The sequence below is a fragment of the Gossypium arboreum genome, chromosome 2 (assembly GCF_025698485.1).
Source record: "Gossypium arboreum isolate Shixiya-1 chromosome 2, ASM2569848v2, whole genome shotgun sequence".
Taxonomy (NCBI): domain Eukaryota; kingdom Viridiplantae; phylum Streptophyta; class Magnoliopsida; order Malvales; family Malvaceae; genus Gossypium; species Gossypium arboreum.
This window is the reverse complement of record NC_069071.1, coordinates 25,113,264-25,134,199: the sequence shown is the minus strand read 5'-3', so window position 1 is coordinate 25,134,199 and position 20,936 is coordinate 25,113,264. Positions and strand designations below refer to the sequence as shown.

The window sequence follows — 20,936 nt, the reverse complement described above, 5'->3', positions numbered from 1 at the left end:
TATAAAAATTTTCTTTTAGTAAGATAATTTTTATAATTTTTTTACAAATTTTATATTTCTTTGCATTTTTTATAATTTTCTTATTACTTTATAAATTATATAATTTTTTCTAGATTTCTATATATTATCTTTTATGATTTTTAGAAAATTTACAATTTTTATAAATTTTTACAATTATTTTCTAGTTTTTAATAAATTCTAAATCTATTTTTATATTTAATTTTATTAAAATTTAATCATTTTATAACTTTTATTTTTTTTATTTTTATCATTTATTATCACATGTCACACTGTGGTTATGACATGTGGTGACTTTAATTGAAAAAATTTAGGGTGATTCAAGTACCCAATTGAGGCAAAAAAAAAAAGCAGGGACTTAATTGTTTTTTGAAAAAGTTTGAAAGCCTTTTGATGCATTTCAAAAGTTCAAGTACCCAATTGAATACAAAAAAAGTAGGGCTTAAGTGCTTTTAAAAAAAAAAAAGTTTTAAGGCCTTTTTGATGCATTGTGAAAATTCAAGTACCCAAGTGAATGCAAAAAAAAAAAGGTTTAATTATTTTTTTTGAAAAAGTTTAAAAGCTTTTTACATCCTTAAGCCTTATTATTATTAGGATAAACTACCAAAATAGTCACTTTTATTTGCCTCAAGTCACATTTTAGTCACTTATGTTTGAAATGCTACGTTTTAGTCACTTACGTTATCATGCTGTAACATTTTAATCACTGAGCCATTAATTACCATTAATGGTGTAACGGTAAGCTGACGTGGCACGTTAAATCATCATTTCAAACAAAAATTTTAGGTTAAATTCTATAATTGGCCCCTAATTTTTTTCATTTTGAACAATTTAACTTTTTTCCTTTTATGTTCTTTCAACTTTCTTTTTTTCATTCTCTTCTGCTTCTTCCTCTGTTTTCCTCCTTTCTTCATTTCGTTTAACCTAGTTTTTCAATGTTTTCCTTGCCTAACTCTAAAAAAATTAAATTGTTCAAAAAAATAAAAGTATAGGGACTAGTTTTAACAAATGACAAACATAGAAAAACTACATTAAAACAAATGAAGAAGAGAGGAAAACAAAGGAAGAAACAGAAGAGAATGAAAAAAAAGAAAAAAAATAAGGAAAGTTAAAAGAACATGAAAGAAAAAAATTAAATTGCTTAAAACGAAAAAATATAGGGACCTATTGTACAAATTAACCAAAAATTTTTATTTGAAATGATGATTTAGCATGCCACATCAGCTTACTGTTACACCGTTAACTGCAATTAATGGCTCAGTGACTAAAATATTACAACGCGAAAGCGTAAATAATTAAAATGTAACATTTCAAACGTATATGACTAATATGTAACTTGAAGTAAATAAAAATGATTATTTTAATAGTTTACTCTTATTATTATCATCTAATGAATATAACCTTTCTTTTTACTTAATTGACAAACTACGGAGGGGTAGGAAAATTACCTCTTTCGTTTACATGAGATTTAGATCACGCATGTGAAGACTATAGTAGAATTTCTCAACTTAATCATTATTACTGTATAAAAACATATTTATTTTATCAAATATGGAGATTTATTAAACAAAAAGCTAAGTGATAGCATGCTTGTAATTTTGGCACAATGGCAACAGTCTTTCTTTCCTTTTTTTCCTTTTTCTTAGGAAAAAGCGAGGCGATAATTTTTAATTTATTATAATATATAATGGACGACTATCATTGTCTGTGTCGATATGTCCGAGTGGTTAAGGAGACAGACTCGAAATCTGTAGGCCCTGCCTGCGCAGGTTCGAATCCTGCTGTTGACGACTCAATTTTTTTATTATTTAATACCAGAAGAAGTAAACCACAGCCACATGGGTTAAATTAAACATAAAATAAAATCGTCTTAAAAGGTGTAATTAAATTATTTTAGAGAGATTCTATTGTATGCTTAAATCATAAATTTTGAATAAAAATTGTATTTAAAAATAGTATGCAATAAATAATGGAATCAACTTAAATAATGATTTTATTAATAATATGATTACACAAATTTGATAAGAGAAAATATTTTATATTAAAAGTTAATTCTTTTCTAAGTTTACTCAAAATTATTATTCTAGTGGTAATAATCTATTTATAAATCCATTAAACACAGGTTTAATTTTTAGACATGTTAATTTTAGTTCTTTTAGTTAAAAACTATATAAAAGTATGAAAAGACAACAATATTATTAAAATAATAATAGTAGTCATTTAATAAAAGGATATATTAGTCATTTCCTAACCGAGTTGGTACTCAATTAACTTATGACACCAACTCAATTAAAGGTTTTATTAGTAGTATAGAAGTTTAAATATACAAATAATGGAAGTAATAAAATGCGAATAATAAAATTAAAATATATCAAAATATTAAAATTAAGTTTTAGCTGTGTAGTAAATTAAAATTTTATTAATGCAATTGATTGACAATTGATTGATTTGGGTTCAAATTCCACCATATGCATATTTTTATTGGTTTTTTTTTAAAATGAAAAATTAAAATAACCTCGAATAATATAATTTATTTTAATTACGAAATGGTATGTCAAGAATTTCCCTAATTGGGCCACCACCTCTAATCGAATTGGTGACTCAATTAAAAGTGATGCAAACTCAATCAAGAGCTTAAATAATAGTATAGATAAACCTTTTCCTATTCATGGCATGTTGATTAGGTTATTTAAATTAAAATATATAAAACCTACATTATTCTTAATCTAATTAACTGATTATAAATTTTTTTATAAGAATTAACTTTAAATTTTACTAAATTATGTTACAATTAAGATGTACGTAAAAGAAAATTTTAATATTTTATAATAATTTTATTTAATAATTTTTTGAACAAAGTTTTATTTAATAATTGAATTATAGATAGAGGGTAAAATCAATACTTACCAATAATCACGAGCTAAATCCTTAAACATTTAATTTTTAGTTGTATTATTTAAACATTTCATATAAAAATAGTTAAAGATAAAACATCATTATATTAATGATTATTATTTCATTAAATTATTTTTGAATAAAATTTTTATCGAATTGGTTTCAAGTTAACTTGTAATACCAACTTAGCCATTATATATAGTATAGATAATTAAAATAAATATAATTATCCAATAAATATATAGATATCAAAAAAATGAAAATAAGGTCAAATTATGCTATTAGTCTCTACACTATGCATAAGGTGTGGATTTAGCCCTATATGTTTTGAAATTTAAAATTTCAATCCTAACCCAAATGATATCAATTAAAACTATTTAAAAATAATAATAAAACTATTATTTTAAGGGATAATGTTACGATTGGTATTTGTACTTGTATAAAATGTCCAATGTGATACTTGTACTTGAAAATGTCCAATGTGGTACCTAAACTATCAATTAATGTATTATTTGAAACTTATATTTTCATAAAATATCCAATGTGGTACCTAAACTACTAATTTGTATATTATTTGGTACTTGTACTTTCATAAAATCTCCAATGTGGTACTTATACTTTGAAAATGTTCAATGTGGTATCTGAACTATTAATCTGTATATTATTATGGTACTTAGAGTTAACACCTATAGTAAATGCTAAACCATCTAATAAAAATTCTATATGTGAATTTTTCCAAATCATCAATTTCACATGGATAATATAATATTATGTGAAAAGATAAATAAACACAAAAAAATAAAATTGTAGTCGAAATCAAGTTATTCAACCTCTCATTCAAGTTCAATAAGTCAATTAAAATGTAGCACCCCAAACCCGGCCCAGACGTTATGACCGGATCCGACATGCCACATCGAAGCGTTCAAAATATTTTATATTGTTGATCTAGAAAAAGTTACTTAGTGTTTTAAAAGATAATTTCATTATAGGTTAAAGTGAATGCACTACAGGAAAACAGGGCTTTAGCGGCGTTTTATCAAAAAACGCCACAAAAATTGTAAAACATAGAGCAATAGCGGCGTTTTTGGTAAAACGCCGCTAAAAACAGAGCAATAGCGGCGCTTTTGGTAAAACGCCGCTAAAAACAGAGCAATAGCGGCGCTTTTGGTAAAACGCCGCTAAAAACCAGAGCATTAGCGGCACTTTTGGTAAAACGCCGCAAAAAACTAGAGCATTCGCGGCGCTTTTTGGTAAAACGCTGCTAAAAACCAGAGCATTAGCGGCGCTATTGGTAAAACGCCGCTAAAAACCGAAGCATTAGGGGCGCTTTCCGTAAAACGCCGCTAAAAGTCATATAACCCCTAAAAACCTAAACCCCCAAAAAATCATAAACACTAATCTATAATCCTTAAAACACTAAACTCCTAAACCTTAAAAAATCTTAAACCCTAAACTATAACCCCTAAAATACTAAACCCCAAAAAACATCACATGGATGTTGATGTACATCATATGTTAAATATTTTCTTATATAATTGTAAAAGAGATAGTATTAATTTTAAAATATTGAATTAATTATCATTATAGTTTAAGGTTTATGATTTAGGGCATATGGTTAAGGGTTTAAGGTTTACTGAGTTACTATTTTAAGTTTTATGAATTATGGGTTTAGGGATTATGGTTTAAGGGTTAGGGTCTAGGATTAAGAGTTTATATTTTAGGATTGATGTATTTATTTTTTAAAATGTGAATGATTAAATCAAAATTAAAGTTTCAATTATACATTTAAACCACAATTAGAATTTCACATCTACAATTACATATTAAATCGAAATTCATATATAATTCGAGATGTATCTCTATCAAAATTTAGGTGTATACATATAATTAAATATCTAATTATGGTTTAAGGGTTGGGGTTAAGGGTTTATAATTTATGTTTTATGGTTTAGAGTTTAGGGGATAGGGGTTATGATATAATGTTTATTATTTTGGAGTTTAGGATTTATGATTTAAGATTTAAGGCGTTTAATGTCCATGGTTTAAGGGTTTAGGGTTTATGATTCAGAGTTTGTGGTTTTTTGGTTTACAATTAGGATCGTAGTACTGTTTATGGTTTTAGGGTTAGACTATTAAGGTTTAAGAGTTAGGGTTTTGATAAGATAACAAAAATAAAATTATTTTTGGGTTTAGGTAAGTAATAAAAGTCTTTTTAATTACTTTTATCCCTTATAATATATATATTTAAGGTTTAGGATATAAGTTTGTGGTTTAGGTTTAGGGTTTATTATTGGAAAATTGAAGCAACATTTAGATTTTACTTAAAAAATTTTTAAAGTAAAAATATAGAAAAATACATGCTAAAAATGAAAAAATAAAATACTATTAATTAAAATAATTTTAATTTTGTTTTGGGTATGTGACTGATTTTTTAATTTATATATTAATTGATTTCTTATATAATTGTAAAGAAGATAATATTTGTTTTAATATATTAAAATTATCAATATAGTTTAAATTATTTAAGAGAATGATAAAATTTATATATATTAAAACAAAATAATAGATTTTAGCAGAGTAATTTTGTGTAAAACAAAATAAATTTTTGCGACATTTTTATTAAAAATGCCACAAAAGGTAAGAAATAACGGCGTTTTTATAAAAAACGCGACAAAAATTCTTACACAAACGGCATCCTTTTATTACCCAAAATGCCTTAAAGACTTTTTCCCAAAATCGGTTCCCACTTCCCCTCGAAATCCCAAAATTTGACATGATATCTCTCTTTTTTCCCTCCTTTCTTTTTCCCAAAATCGGTTCCCTCCTCTCTCCCCAAAGAAATCCCAAGATTTCACGTGAAATTAGTAGAAGCAATGATTCTACTTCACTTCTCGAATAGAAAAAGAAAAAACCCTAGCAGGTACACTCTTCCTTCACTTTCTAAACTTGAATCTGTTAATCATCTAAATCAATGGCTGAAGAAGCAGTAGTAGCATCGACGCCGCCTCAATCATATGCGCCGCTGTTTTGATCTACACAGCAGCGAACTCGTATGTGAGGTTTTTTAATTTGGGTGCTTCCAGTTTCAATCGTCTTAGAAATTCCTGGTATTCAATATTACGTCTTTGGCATTCAATATTACGTCTTCATTACATTTTAATTTCATGATTTGGGTGTTTCATTTTTTACAAACATTCGTTGTGTTTTGTTATCTGATTCTAGGTTTTGTGATGCTTTAATTCTACTAAATAGGTCTTTTACAGAGTAGGAATTAAATCCCTGTAATTTACAGAATAGAGCTTCATAATGAACCTTGAAATATTATTCCTCTCTAGTTTTTCTTTCATTCATTCATTCCTTTTCCATTTTTTTTTATATTTAGTTTTGTTTCATAAACTTCAAACTAATAATCCCTACAAATGTTTTCATCTGCTTTCTCTTCTCTTTCGCTCTCTCTTTCCTGTTCTTTTTATTTTCTTTCTACTATAAGAAAAGGCTCCATAAGCAACAAAATCCACAAGGCGAACAAGGAAAATCCCAGAATGAACCGGCCCTTTCCAACCCTTCTCTCTCCCATAAAAATGCCCAAACTCGAAAAAACGATTCCACCCATTTTCCCCATTCGCTTCTGCTAGAGATCTTGCCTTCTGATTCTACACATATATGGCTTTGTAGAATTCATGAGTGCTTATCATTGAATCTGTTTGAGCAGATACTTGTAGGAGTTTAAAGTCTTACCTAGCCGCAGTAGCTTTGGATTATGTCTTCATTGTTCTACCCACACTTTTAATTTTCACTGTAAGTACTCCAGTTCGCATTCTAAAGATTTTATTGGAATCCCCAAATTTGATTTTTGTTGTTTGATAAAAGAGTTATTGGTGTAATAGGTTCTAGCAGAGTGGGTATACATATGCATGATTGGGTTATTGTTCTTGCTGATCTTCTTTACTGCAGTCAAAAGGTAGAACTTGATGAAAGTTTCATATATGCGTTATTTCTTCAATCATTACTCATTATTCTACAGAGAACTGTGTTGTTGATGTAAAAGTATATTAACTCAAAGCCTTCTAATGCAGAACTTACTCTTTGCCTTACATGGAAGGACCTAATGCTTCAAGGGCAAGCATATCATCTTATAGGGTTGTTATGGTATAGTGTCTTACCTGCTTGTATATTATGCAAATTGGTTTCTTTTGAAATTACTATCTTTGCTTAATGTACCTTTTTGAATTTGTGATAGATTTTTAGTGGGAATTTTGATATTCTTTGTCACTTACTTGTGTATCTTGGCTGTTGGTACATTGTTTAATTTGTAATAAATTTTCAGTGGGAAAATTTTGCAGATGTTTATCACATGCTTGTGTATCTTGGCTGTTGACTTCAGAATATATCCTAGAGAATATGCTAAGACAGAGACTTACGTGACTAGCTTGGTAAGATATTATCAAGGTCGTTAATATTTTTCTTTTCATCTTCATGCATATTATTTCTTTTTGTTAATAATTTAAGTAGGTAAATTTACAGCTTTTTAGAGGTAAAACCCATGTTAACATTTAATCCTATACCCTCGTACATAATATTTTTGTTATTGTTGTTCTCATAAGGGGTCTTTACATCCTTTAAGAAAGATTATTATGTATGAGAAGTGGATGTCTATTAGTATTGCTATCGTTAACCTATATTCAGTGGGTAGTTTTTCTGTATCTAATACTATAATTTATAATTGGCAGACTGGAATAGAGAGAAATTCTTTCTACCTTTATTTTTATATAATAAATAATAGTTTTAAGTGCTTATTTGGTGTCCCCATTCTTTAATTTCCTCTTTCATTTTTTATCTTTTCCTTTAATGTAAGGATGTTCCAATATTTACTTCAAGTATCTTTTTCAACGTGATACAAGATTGAGCTTTATTTTCTATGGGATCCCAGCTGCCTCTTTTATTTCCCTATAAGTCTCTTTATCCTCCCTGCCAAGCTTTCCTCCCTATTGCCATGCCTTTTTTCACTGTAGCACTTGTATTTTGCTTTAGCTTAACATTGTTTAGTAACTTTCTTAACAAAACATTATTTGAGGTCTGCATAGGTCAGTTGGAAAGATTTAATACTTCAGATTTCAGTTAGGATGGCAGCTTAATCTGTACTTGCTGACGGTTGTCTTATGATGCATGTTTACTATCTAACAAGTTTGTATTACGGTGCTAATTTTATAGGCAATTGAAAGGGCTATCCTTGTAGATCAGCCTCTTTTGGCTGTTAGAGCTGTTGTTCTCTAAGTATTCGCATTTTCTTAAATGGAATGAGTTTAGTGCTGTTTGTACTCTTTCCCCTGCTATGTGTCTCATTATCATTATGCTTGTTAGTTGATTATATTTTCAAATATGCAGGTCTGGCAAGTTCTTTTGGCTGTTAGAGCTCTTGTTTTACCTCCAACTGAAGATATTGAAACCTGGCTCAAGTTTGCTTCTCTCTGTCGGAAGAATGGAAGGATAAGTCAAGCTAGGTCTACCTTAATTAAGCTTTTACAGGTCTCTACTTCTTGCATTTTCTAAACCTGCCAGAATATGAAAGTGTGCTTATATTCTTACTTTGACCTTATTTTGGATGTTGCATAGTATGATCCAGAAGCGTCTCCTGAAAATGTAAGATATCACGGGCCTCCTCAAGTTATGCTGGCTTACTTGAAATATCAATGGTCGCTTGGTGATGATCATGTTTAAAGGAAGCATTTGCCAGACTGCAGGTATCCTCTTTCCATCAAGTGCACTTATCTTTGTTCTTGCTTGTCTTGCATAATCTACTATAATGAGTACACCTTCTGTGAGCATTTACTACTTGTTTCTAAGTTCTTAGCAGTTACATGATTCACATCACCATTACAGAATTTGGTTAGAGAGTTTTCAATTTCCCTAAATATCTAATCTATTGCATCAACTGCTTCAACGAGTGGTACAAATGCAAATGGTCCACTCTTGGCTCGCGTGTATCATAAACTTGGAGCTTGGCAGTGGTCACTATCACCTGGATTGGATGACGATTCCATACAAGGTAGCTAATAGCTTGATATTACTTCTTTTGCAGTATATTTTCCTCATTTTCATCAGATTACTTGTTATGGAACCAAATAAAACAAGCATTTTTTATTGGTTCATAAATGCTTGAAATTTTTATCTTTTTTTTCCCTCTTGGTAAATGTTTTTTTTTGTCCCATAGAGATCCTGACAGCATTTAGGAATGCCACTCAATGTGCGACAAAATGGGCAAAAGCATGGCATGCATGGGCATTGTTCAATACAACTGTCATGTCTCATTATATTTTAAGAGGTTTTCCAACTATTGCCTCTCAGTTTGTTGTTGCAGCTGTCACTGGATATTTCCATTCAATAGCATGTGCAGCAGACATCCAATTATATCCTTTGCTTGTCGCAGGATTTTAACGTTGCTTATAGACAGATATGTTGAAAGAATTTCACGTAGAATGGTAGGATATCGTATATTTACTAATTTGTAAAACTATCTTGGAATTCACAATCATGATTCACTAAACCGTGCTATGCAATTTTTTGCATTGAACCTGGCTTATGTTACTTGGGTGGTGGCTCAAAATCTACAGGTTTTGCAATTTCTTCTTCTTCTTCCTCTCTTTTTAAAATTTATTGAGTTAATTGCACCAAACATCCTCAATTTCTTTTTATTACATTTAAGAAGAGGATTGGATGGTACTAGTTCTATGATTATATGTGCTTGTCAACTACTAGTTTGAGTGAAAAACAAAGATATTTTGTGAGCAAAGTGTCCTTTCCTTCTAAGATGTATTTTGGTGGAGCTATTAAACTTAGTTTGACATAGTGTTTTTAATTGCAAAATTTTGATAAACTTTTTAGGGTTTTGTTTTAGTCTCTGATCTTGTATTTGATGGCATGGCGGAACACATTTATCCAGGATGGGAAGGAGATGGCATCAGTGCTTTATACTTATCGCAGCTGTGTCAAAGCACTTCCTCAGGTATTTTAACCTTAGTTGATTCTAATTTATACATATTTTTAAGGTAAACAATGTTCTAATATAATCTGCTAGTTTTAGTGTAAAGCAATGTTCTTTTTATGTGGTGTAGGGGTATGTTGGAATTCACAGTTTGGGATTCGAAACTTGTCATTGAAATCGGAGTGCTTGATCTATTGTGGATTCGGTTTTGAACATCCTTAGAAGGCAAAGTTTTAAACTCATGTCGATGTTAACATTCGTGAATTCCATGAATTAAGTCATTTTATTTTTCTTACTTTTAGTGACTTATAATGGTGGGCGTTATACAAGTTTGGTGCTTTATTATTTTGATTCTATATTTATATTTAATCTAATTTTTATTATTTATTTTAGTTTTGATTCTATATTTTTATTTTTATTTTAATTTGATAATGAATTTTAATAGAAAATTTTATATTTAAATCATGGACATTATTCTTCTCAATATTTTGATAATGAATTTTAATTTTTTTATATTTTTATTTTATTTTTTTAAATTTCATTACTTTTAGCGGCGTTTGTGGGAAAAGTGCCACTGAAGGCCATGACTTTTAGCGGCGTTTGTGGGAAATGTGCCGCTAAAGGCCATAATCTTTAGCGGCGTTTGTGGTAAAAAGCGTCGCTAAAGGCCATGACCTTTAGCGGTGTTTGTGGAAAAAGCGCCGCTAAAGGTCATGACCTTTAGCGGTGTTTTTTCAAATAAACGCCGCAAAATTTTGCGGCGCCATCTATAGCGGCGTTTTTTGCGGCACTTGTAAAAACGTCGTAAATAATTTTAGTGGCGCTTAAAAGCGTCGCTAAAGGCCTAAAAAAACGCCGCTAAAAGTCAGTTTTGTTGTAGTGATGGAAGTCAGGCACGGTAGGAAACCGAAAAGAGGTCTTTGAGTCCATCGATCGCTAATACCAAGCTCCCTTCGGATCCAATCCTGAGACATGCATACCGCCATTGCCACACCTTAACGTCATTGATATTTTTAGGAAACCGATTTGATTAAGTTATTTTTAGGAAAAGTGATTAATTTTGGAAAATATTTTCATTGCGAAAGCTTTGCTTGTTGTCGTGTTATTTTGAAATCAATTGTTGTTTTTGAAAACGCGCCTAAAGCTATCCAATTTCAACAGTTAAAATAAGTAATACCTATCTTAGTAATACATATTAAAACCATCAAAAATAATTAAGCGGCCTTATTACATTTAAAACCCAAAACTTCAAACGTAAATAAAAGGATGTCCAGTTCACGAAGAAAATCAAACTTTCGAGCGGGTGGCCACTCAATTCCTTCTGACTCCAAGCCCACTATGGTTGGGGATTTCTGCGTGGATGAAAATAAAGGGGTGAGTTTGGGAAACTCAAGGTGTAAGGAAAACCCATTCAAAGCCCAAGTCAGCTCAAGCCCATTGGGCCTAAGCCCATTCAGGTAACAGTGGTACTAGGCCAGAGCTCTTTTCAGATTACAATAAACTGAGCCTTAGCCCCTTATTCAGATAACAGTATGGCCCATAGGCCCATTTAAAAATACATGCAACATTAATAACATATGCAAGCCCATTTGGGGAGACTACTCAACCCACCAACCACTACACTCCACCTGTACCAGCCCTACACTCCATGTAGGGAATAGCTCAACCCACCCAATCCAACACTCCACATTCTTGCGGCCTTGCTGCTTCGATTATCAAAGAATTGAGGCAAAGCCTCCAAGACGTGGACAAGCCACTTTCAGTACTTCCTCCGTCAATATCCCAATCCCATGCATCAAATAATAACAACATGGCATGCAGTAAATAACAATAATCAAACATGCATATAGGTCAATTTAACCCTAGGGGTATTTCGGTAATTTATCTACTAGGGGTAAAACTGTAAATTTTCCACTTTTAAAGGTATTTCAGTAATTTATCTATTTTAGGCTTTTTCATGCATATTCCTACCTTTCACGTACTAACAGAATCACTATCGAGGGTTCTTACCGAATTGGGCCCGTTGGCCCATCATTCCAATTTTAGCCCATTAAGTCCAAAAATATCGAGGCACAGAAATCATGCACTTTGCAGTCCAAACATTGCAGCTTACCAAAAACATTAATCGATTTACCTCACGAGCATTCGCACACTCGAAAATCTACAAAATACCGGTTTTCGGCATTTCGGCTTTTCGACTTTTGCCGATCTAGACTAAGAAAGAGGGTGTTAGTTACACATTGCTTTGCGACGATATCTTGATTGAGATCCACAAACGAACCGCCTACAATTGGATTACTAACACATTAATCTAACTATTCAAATACAAACTACGTATTAACCCCTTACAATATTCGGCCAACCACACCTACAGATCATAGTAAGCTTATAAGAAATCAATAAGCAACTCATTAACAAATTTTTGTTAATGTTTACCACATAATCATAATTTCACTGCAAGCTGTCTTCCTGAGCAACAGTCACTAAATCATTTATAACTGGAGCTACAAAACTCCAAATCAAGTGCCGTTAATTTTCCCTGAAAATAGACTTATATATCTTCTATCCATAAAATTTTCAGAATTTTTGGTTTGGCCAATCAATACCAGATTTTTCTTAAAGTTTCCCATGTTTCACTGTTTGACTAATCTGACCACTCTTCATTACGAATAAAATTTCTCATTGTACAAAATTCAAAATATGTTCTCGTTTATTTCATTTGAAACTAGACTCATTAAGCTTTAATTACATAATTTATTAACCTTCTAACTCATCTCTCACAATTTATGGTAATTTTCCAAAGTCACATTACTGCTGCTGTCCCAAGCAGATTTATTACCAAATCACTCTTTCACACATAACTTGCATGCATGTTATTTAAACATGTATATCACCAATCAATCATCACATATCTATGAGTTTACTTAAGTATAGTATCCATTTCATCATTTTAAAGCACAACATGTTAGCCGATTTTTCCCCTTAGCATCTAAGGCACATGCATGCTCATTTGTTTGGCTCAACTTCACCTATCTTCCATTTTTCATCAAAAGAACATTAAACAACAACCATTTCCTTCATTTTAATTCATGACCAAATGCTCACAACACAACCAAAAACCAAAATATGCTTCAAGAGTTAAGGTAGAATCAAGAATAACTCATAACATCAAGATAGAAGCAAACTACCATGAACTTACCTTCAATTTTCTTCCCCAAGTGACCGAACATTCAAGAACTTTCTCCTCTCCTTTCTCTTCTCTAACTTTAGGCTATGATGAACAAAGATGGACAAAACTTTGTTCTTTTCACCCCTTTTTCTTTTAATAAAATTTCATATTTTATCCATTTAATTCTTTAATACAAAAGACATGAAATGCCCATCATGAAACATTTACCTAAACCATTATCATGGAACATTTACCTAACCCATTATCATGGAATATTTACCTAATCCATTATCATGGAACATTTACCTAACCCATTATTAATTTGTATCAATTTGTACCATAAATTATGGATATCAAGTGCTCATATTGTCTACAACAACATGATGGCTGGCCACTTCATGTAAAATGGGAGGTTTGTCATGCAAATCCTCCTATTTTGCACTCCTATTTATTTGGCCACTTCAATTTAGCCTATAGCATTTTCAAACATTTTCACATAGGTTCTATTTCATAATTTCACCCCCTTTTTCTTATGGAACAAAAATTAACTAAAATTGTCGGGTTCTATCTTAAGCTTGGCCTCGAAATTTTGGCCTCAAAAGTTACCTGATCCAAATAGTTGAGGGTATTGTTGACGCATAGTCTCTTCTGATTCCCAAGTAGCTTCTTCCCTTCCATGATTACGGCGACAAGATTTTTTACTGAACGGAACCGACTTCCTTCTTAGAACTTTAACCTCTCGATCTAAAATTTGTATGGATTCTTCCTCAAAGGTCAAATCAGTCTTTACTTCAATCTCCTCCACTGGCACAACATGTGAGGGATCCGATCGATATCGTCTTAACATAGACACATGAAAAACGTCATGGATTCTGTCTAACTCTGGTGGTAATTCTAACTGATACGCTTCTAGCCCTACCCGCTTAAGAACTCGATAAGGCCCTATAAACCGTGGACTCAATTTGCCTTTCTTGCCGAATCTCAAGATCTTCTTCCAAGGTGAAACCTTTAAGAAAACCATATCCCCAACCGCGAACTCTATCTCTTTGCGCTTTAGGTCCGCATACGACTTCTGTTTATCAGATGCCTCCTTTAATCGATCTCTTATCAACTTAACCTTACTTTCAGTATCTGCCACCATCTCCGGTCCAAGCACTTATCGTTCACCATACTCTGTCCAACACGTAGGCGTACGACATCTCCGCCCATAAAGTGCCTCATATGGAGCCATCTGAATACTTGCTTGGTAGCTGTTATTGTATGCAAACTCCGCCAATGGCAAGTAGTCCTCCTAGCTCTCATGAAAATCGATGATACAACCCCTTAACATATCCTCCAAAATCTGAATAACCCTCTCCGACTGTCCATCTGTCTGTGGGTGAAAGGCAGTACTGAAATCCAAACGTGTACCCAATGCCTCCTGCAACTTCTTCCAGAACCGAGATGTAAACCTAGGGCCTTAGTCAGAAATAATCGACACTGGCACTCCATGTAGTCGCACTATTTCTGCCAGATACAACCTAGCCAACTTTTGCAGGGAGTAATCAGTACGAACTAGTATGAAATGGGCAGATTTTGTTAACCTATCCACCACTACCCACACAGAATCTTTCTTGGTGGGTGTCAAAGGTAGCCCACTCACAAAGTCCATAGTGACTCTCTCCCACTTCCACAATTGAATTTTTACCAGTTGCAGTAATCCAGAAGGAAATTGATGTTCAGCTTTCACTTGCTGGCATGTCAGACATTTCCTCACGAACTCCGTTACTTCTCGTTTAAGCCCAGGCCACCAATACAGTTCTCGCAAGTCATGATACAACTTATTCCCTCCAGGATGCATGGCACAAAGTCCCCCATGAGCTTCCTTCAATATTGACTGTCTCAAGTCAGAGTCCTTCGGAACACAAATTCTTCCTCGGAAGCATAAAACTCCTTCAGTATTCAGTCCAAAATCTTCATTCTCACCCTTCTCAACTTGCTGAAACTGAATAACCAACGAGTTATCCTTCAACTATTTTTCTTTAATCTGCTCAGTCCAAATAGGCCTCACTTGCAATTCTGCTAACAGTCTTCCATCATCAAACAAACTCAAACATGCAAACAAGGCTCTCAAATCAGAAACAACCCTTCGACTCAACGCATCAGCCACCATGTTAGCCTTACTTGGGTGGTACTCAATCGAACAGTCGTAATCCTTAAGCAACTCTACCCATCTTCGTTGCCTAAGGTTTAACTCCTTCTGAGTTAACAGATACTTAAAACTCTTGTGGTCTGTGTATATAATACACCTCCCCCCGTACAAGTAATGTCTCCAAATCTTAAGTGCAAATATCACTGCCGCCAACTCCAAATCATGAGTAGGATAGTTCCCTTCGTGAAGTTTAAGCTGTCGTGATGCATATGCAACCACCTTACCCTCCTGCATTAACACGCAGCCCAAACCCACGTGTGATGCGTCCTTGTACACATAAAATCCTTCCCGGACTCCTATTTGAATCAACACAGTACTTGATCGAACTTTCTTCAACTTCTCAAAAGCTTCCTGCTGCTTCTCAATCCATACAAACGGTACTCCTTTCCTTATGAGTTTTGTTAGAGGTGCTGCCATCATAGAAAAACCTTCCACAAACCTTTTGTAGTATCCTGCCAACCCTAGGAAACTTCGAATTTCTGACACCGTCCTAGGTGGCTTCCACTCCAAAATTGCTTCAATCTTTTGAGGGTCCATCTTAATCCCTTCGGCAGAGACCACATATCCTAAGAAGGTTACCTCCTTCAACCAAAATTCACACTTGCTGAACTTCGCAAAGAGTTCCTTCTCCCTTAACACTCGCAGCACTATACGGAGATGCTCATCATGTTTCGCTTCAGTTTCAGAATATACTAGGATATCGTCAATAAAGACGACTACGAACTGATCTAAAAATGGTTGGAACACACGATTCATCAGATCCATAAACGCAGAGAGCGTTAAATCATCAAATGGCATAACCGAAACTCGTAATGACTATACCGAGTCACGAAATCGCCTTATGGATATCTGCCTCCTTGACCCTTAACTGATGATATCCAGATCGAAGGTCGATCTTGGAAAATACCCCTCTAAGTTGGTCAAACAGATCGTCAATCCTTGGCAGTGGATACTTACTCTTAATTGTCAGTTTGTTCAACTGGCTATAATCAATGCACATCCGCATTGTACCATCCTTCTTCTTCACGAATAGCACCGGTGCTCCCCATGGAGACACGCTTGGCCTAATGAAGCCCCTATCCAACAACTCTTGAATTTGTGCCTTTAGCTCCACCAACTCCTTCGGTGCCATTTTATACGGTGCGATAGACACTAGTGCCGTTCCAGGCAATAAGTCGATTCTAAACTCCACTTCTCAGTTCGGAGGCAATCCTGGAAACTCCTTCGGAAAAACATTTTGGAACTCCTTTACAGTCCTAACTTTATCCACTGACAATCCCTCCTCTTCTGACTGACTTACAAATGCCAAATAGGCCTCACAACCTTTTCGAATCCACTTTTTGGCTCTTAAAGCTGACACCACATTGGACAAATAATCCCTTCGCTCACCTATCACCATAACCTCCTCATACTTTGTGGTCCTTAACACCATTCGTTTAGCAGCACAATCCAGGGTCGCCTTATGCTTAACAAGCCAGTCCATTGCCAAAATGAGATTAAACTCTCCAAACGGTAACTCCATCAGATCTCCAGGGAAAATCCTACCTTGAGTTTCTAAGGGTACATCCCTATACAGTTTGTCTACCCTAACCGAGTGACCCAAAGGACTTAGTACAGATACCCCACTCACAATCTCCTCAAAGCAGTCCAAGTTGTCCATAATTCATTCTGTGGTCTCCAACCAATACTCCGCCACATTCGGGGCTATACCAGACATGCCCCTAAAGATCTCCACTCCGTTAGCCCGAAGTCGTTCAGAAATAGATCCCCGAACTCCATTGCCCGTACTTGCCCCGACAACCCTTTCCAGAATACGAAGCATTGCCTGTGATAGGGCATTATCCTCGGTACCGCGATCATGAGACTCTACCTCTGTTGCTGGTGGTACCGGTGCATCCACCACTGGCATATGTCTCGAAGACAAAGATCTCGCTCAAGCACTTCCTCGGTTCCGTCCACGGCCTCTTCCACGAATGGCTCTTGTACTCATATCGTATTATCTTGATTACGAATTTTTATGCATTAATTCAATATTCCAATGTTTATTACAGATGTTTTATGAATCAGACAGTAGTTCAGAGTTTGTTTTCGCAGAATTGAAGTCTAGCTACAGTTTCAGTCTCTTATCAGATTTTTCTATGGTTTCAGTATCATCCTATCTAGATTATCCTAGCAGGATTTCAGTACAGACAGATAAGTCAGAAAAATATTCAGAAGAGTTTAGAGTAATACTTATAGGCTTGAGCCAGAGATTCGGAATGCCACCTTCTAAAGATCTAAATTTTGAAAATCAAGTTTTTCACATTCTTTATAAAATTTTCGTTTTCGAAAATCTTTATTTTTGTAAACCCATTCCACAGCCGAGTTGTTGCAACCTAGGATCTGATACCACTAAATGTAACACCCCAAACCCGGCCCAGACGTTGTGACCGGATCCGACATGCCATATCGAAACGTTCAAAATATTTTATATTGTTGATCCTGAAAAACTTACTTAGTGTTTTAAAAGATAATTTCATTATAGGTTAAAGTGAATGGAAGCTGTGCACCAGGTAGGAAACCGGAAAAGAGGTGTTGAGTCCATCGGACTGCTTAAGTACCAAGCTCCTTTCGGATCCAATCCTAGACATGCATACCGCCATTGCCACACCTTAACGTCATGGATATTTCTAGGAAACCGATTTGATTAAGTCATTTTTAGGAAAAGTGATTAATTTTGGAAAATACTTTCATTGCGGAAGCTTTGTTTGTTGTCGTGTTATTTTGAAATCAATTGTTGTTTTTGAAAACGCGCCTAAAGCTATCCAATTTCAATAGTTAAAATAAGTAATACCTATCTTAGTAATACATATTAAAACCATCAAAAATAATTAAGCGGCCTTATTACATTTAAAACCCAAAACTTCAAACGTAAATAAAAGGATGTCCAGTTCACGGAAGAAAATCAAACTTTCGAGCGGTGGCCACTCCAATTCCTTCATGACCCAAGCCCATTATGGTTGGGGATTACTGCGTGGATGAAAATAAAAGGGGTGAGTTTGGGGAAACTCTGTGTAAGGAAAACCCATTCAAAGCCCAAGTCACTCAAGCCTATTGGGCCTAAGCCCATTCAGTAATAAAGTGGTCTTGGACGAGCCCTTTTCAAATTACAATAAACGGGCCTTAGCCCTTATTCAGATAATGTATGGCCCATAGGCCCATTTAAAAATACATGCAACATTAATAACATATGCAAGCCCATTTGGGAGACTACTCAACCCACCAACCACTACACTCCACCCGCATTCACCCCTACACTCCATGTGGGAATAGCTCAACCCACCCAAATCCAACACTCCACGATTGCACTTTGTCGCTCGATTATCAAAGAATTGAGGCAAAGCCTCCAAGACGTGGACAAGCCACTTTCAAGATTCCGTCAATATCCCAATCCCATGCATCGATAATAACAACATGGCATGCAGTAAATAACAACAATCAAACATACATTTAGGTCAATTTAACCCTAGGGGTATTTCGATAATTTAACTACTAGGGGTAAAACTGTAAATTTTCCACTTTTTAAAGGTATTTCAGTAATTTATCTATTTTAGGTTTTTCATGCATATTCCTACTTTTCACGTACTAACAGAATCACGTATCGAGGGTTCTTATCGAATTGGGCCGTTGGCCCATCATTCCAATTTTGGCCCATTAAGCCCAAAAATATCGAGGCACGTAAATCATGCACTTTGCGGTCCAAATTTTGCAGCTTACCAAAAACATTAATCGATTTACCTCACGAGCATTCGACACTCGCAAATCTACAAAATACCGATTTTCGACATTTCGCTTTTCGACTTTTGCCGATCCGGACTAAGAAAGAGGGTGTTAGTTACACACCTATTTGCGACGATATCTTGATTGAGATCCACACACGAACCGCCTACAATTGAATTACTAACATATTAATCTAACTATTCAAATACAAACTACGTATTAATCCCTTACAATATTCGGCCAACCATACCTACAGATCATAGTAAGCTTATAAGAAATCAATAAGCAACTCATTAACAAATTTTTGTCAATGTTTACCACATAATCATAATTTCACTGCAAGCTGTCTTCCTGAGCAACAGTCACTAAATCATTTATAACTGGAGCTACGAAACTCCAAATCAAGTGCCGTTAATTTTACCTGAAAATAGACTCATATATCTTCTATACATAAAATTTTCAGAATTTTTGGTTTGGCCAATCAATACCAGATTTTTCTTAAAGTTTCCTATGTTTCACTGTTTGACTAATCTGACCACTCTTCATTACGTATCAAATTTCTCATTGTACAGAATTCAAAATATGTTCTCGTTTATTTAATTTGAAACTAGACTCATTAAGCTTTAATTACATAATTTATTCACCTTCTAACTCATCTCTCACAATTTATGGTAATTTTCCAAAGTCACATTACTGCTGCTGTCTCAAGTAGATTTATTACCAAATCACTCTTTCACACATAACTTGCATCGTTCCTGTCCGACAGTTTATCTTTGTGTGAATCAAATAACTCATTTACCTTATCCATGGTCAAATTAAGAGACATATTTACATAGTCTCTGGACTGTTCCTTCCAGTTGTCTATGTGACCCTCGAACCCATCGAGTGCCTTCTTTACGTCCTCCATGGATCCCTCGAGTTTACCCATACGTTCCTCTACGGCCGACAGCATCTCCCTCAAACCTTTTCTTGCCTCCTTTGTTCGCACTCTTCTTTCGACATCCCAACAGTGCCTTCGAACCAACAGCTCAGATACCACTTGTCACGGGGCTAGACCTTTTGTCTCACAATCTGTGCGGCCTTAGGCGATTTGCTCATCCAAACTCTCTCAAGTCAGCCTTTACTCGAATGAGGATTCCTTAAGAACTCCTCCAAGGTACCAACTCGTACAGCGGAAGCAAACTTATGCCAAAGAAACTTAAAAAGAACAACAGAAAGGGACGCTCGCAAAGTGTTTGAGTAAATGCTCTCTATTCTCTTATTCACAAAGAATAATGAAACAATGAATGGAGTGAGTACAAATGAGGGAGAGGCTCTCTATTTATACTTGAGCTCCCCCAAAACTGACGGTCAAGATACAATTACATCGACGGACGAGATTAACCAATCCCATGATTTAAGGGATTTTACAAGATATTGCCAAATCAAATCCTATCTAATCTTTACAAGATATGATTCCCTCTATCTTTAAATATTAGTTACCATAGTTGCCTAAGTTGCCATATCTTCGCTATCGGGCCAACCAGGCTTCAATCTGACAGGCTTCTCCAACAGTTCCTTGAATCGGGCCAGCTCTCGTGGGCCAAATGATCCCTATCTAAGTAATAGACCTCCATCGGATGCATTTGGTTCGATGGTCACGGGCTTTGAACTCTGGCCCGCGACACTAGGCTCAAGTACGGTTTTTTTTTACTATTTCAGTCAAACAAACTTCCTTAACTTTCTCAGGTTTCTAACGTTATTAACCAGTAGAATCATATTATTTGTTCCAACGTTACTATTTTCTCAACGTTATATTTTTCCTATTTTTGGCATGCATTGTACCTATAAATACTATGTATGAATGTACTTCAGAATTCCAACGTTACTATTTTCTCAACGTTATATTTTTCCTATTTTTGGCATGCATTGTACCTATAAAT

The 20,936-nt window shown here is 34.4% G+C and overlaps 1 protein-coding gene and 1 non-coding gene across 5 annotated transcripts; both read left to right on the top strand.

Annotated features, from left to right (window-relative positions):
* Positions 1-1,727: 1,727 nt before the first annotated feature.
* Positions 1,728-1,808, top strand: TRNAS-CGA (transfer RNA serine (anticodon CGA)). Its single transcript has one exon. It is a non-coding gene; the product is annotated as a tRNA-Ser (tRNA).
* Positions 1,809-5,601: 3,793 nt separating this feature from the next.
* LOC108466419 (serine/threonine-protein kinase TOR) lies at positions 5,602-9,917 on the top strand. 4 transcript variants are annotated; one of them, XM_053024581.1, is made up of 9 exons: positions 5,602-6,020; positions 6,626-6,711; positions 6,801-6,874; positions 6,990-7,062; positions 7,257-7,346; positions 8,299-8,439; positions 8,527-8,654; positions 8,794-8,959; positions 9,854-9,917. In XM_053024581.1, exons 3-7 carry the CDS (start codon positions 6,828-6,830, stop codon positions 8,629-8,631), a joined length of 456 nt encoding a protein of 151 aa, XP_052880541.1. In that variant the 5' UTR covers positions 5,602-6,020; positions 6,626-6,711; positions 6,801-6,827; the 3' UTR covers positions 8,632-8,654; positions 8,794-8,959; positions 9,854-9,917. The 4 variants fall into 4 exon arrangements, with proteins under 4 accessions (XP_052880541.1, XP_052880543.1, XP_052880537.1 ...); XM_053024583.1 differs by having other exon boundaries at positions 9,796-9,917; XM_053024577.1 differs by lacking the exon at positions 9,854-9,917 and adding an exon at positions 9,272-9,484.
* The last annotated feature ends 11,019 nt before the right edge of the window (positions 9,918-20,936 follow it).

What these genes read in the sequence shown, in the direction of transcription:
- LOC108466419 (XM_053024581.1), top strand. Translation starts at nt 6,828, where the DNA reads ATGATTGGGTTATTGTTCTTGCTGATCTTCTTTACTGCAGTCAAAAG. An exon ending in TTCTTTACTGCAGTCAAAAG is followed by an intron (nt 6,875 to 6,989) that starts GTAGAACTTGAT and finishes CTTCTAATGCAG; the next exon opens with AACTTACTCTTTGCCTTACA. An exon ending in CCTTAATTAAGCTTTTACAG is followed by an intron (nt 8,440 to 8,526) that starts GTCTCTACTTCT and finishes GATGTTGCATAG; the next exon opens with TATGATCCAGAAGCGTCTCC.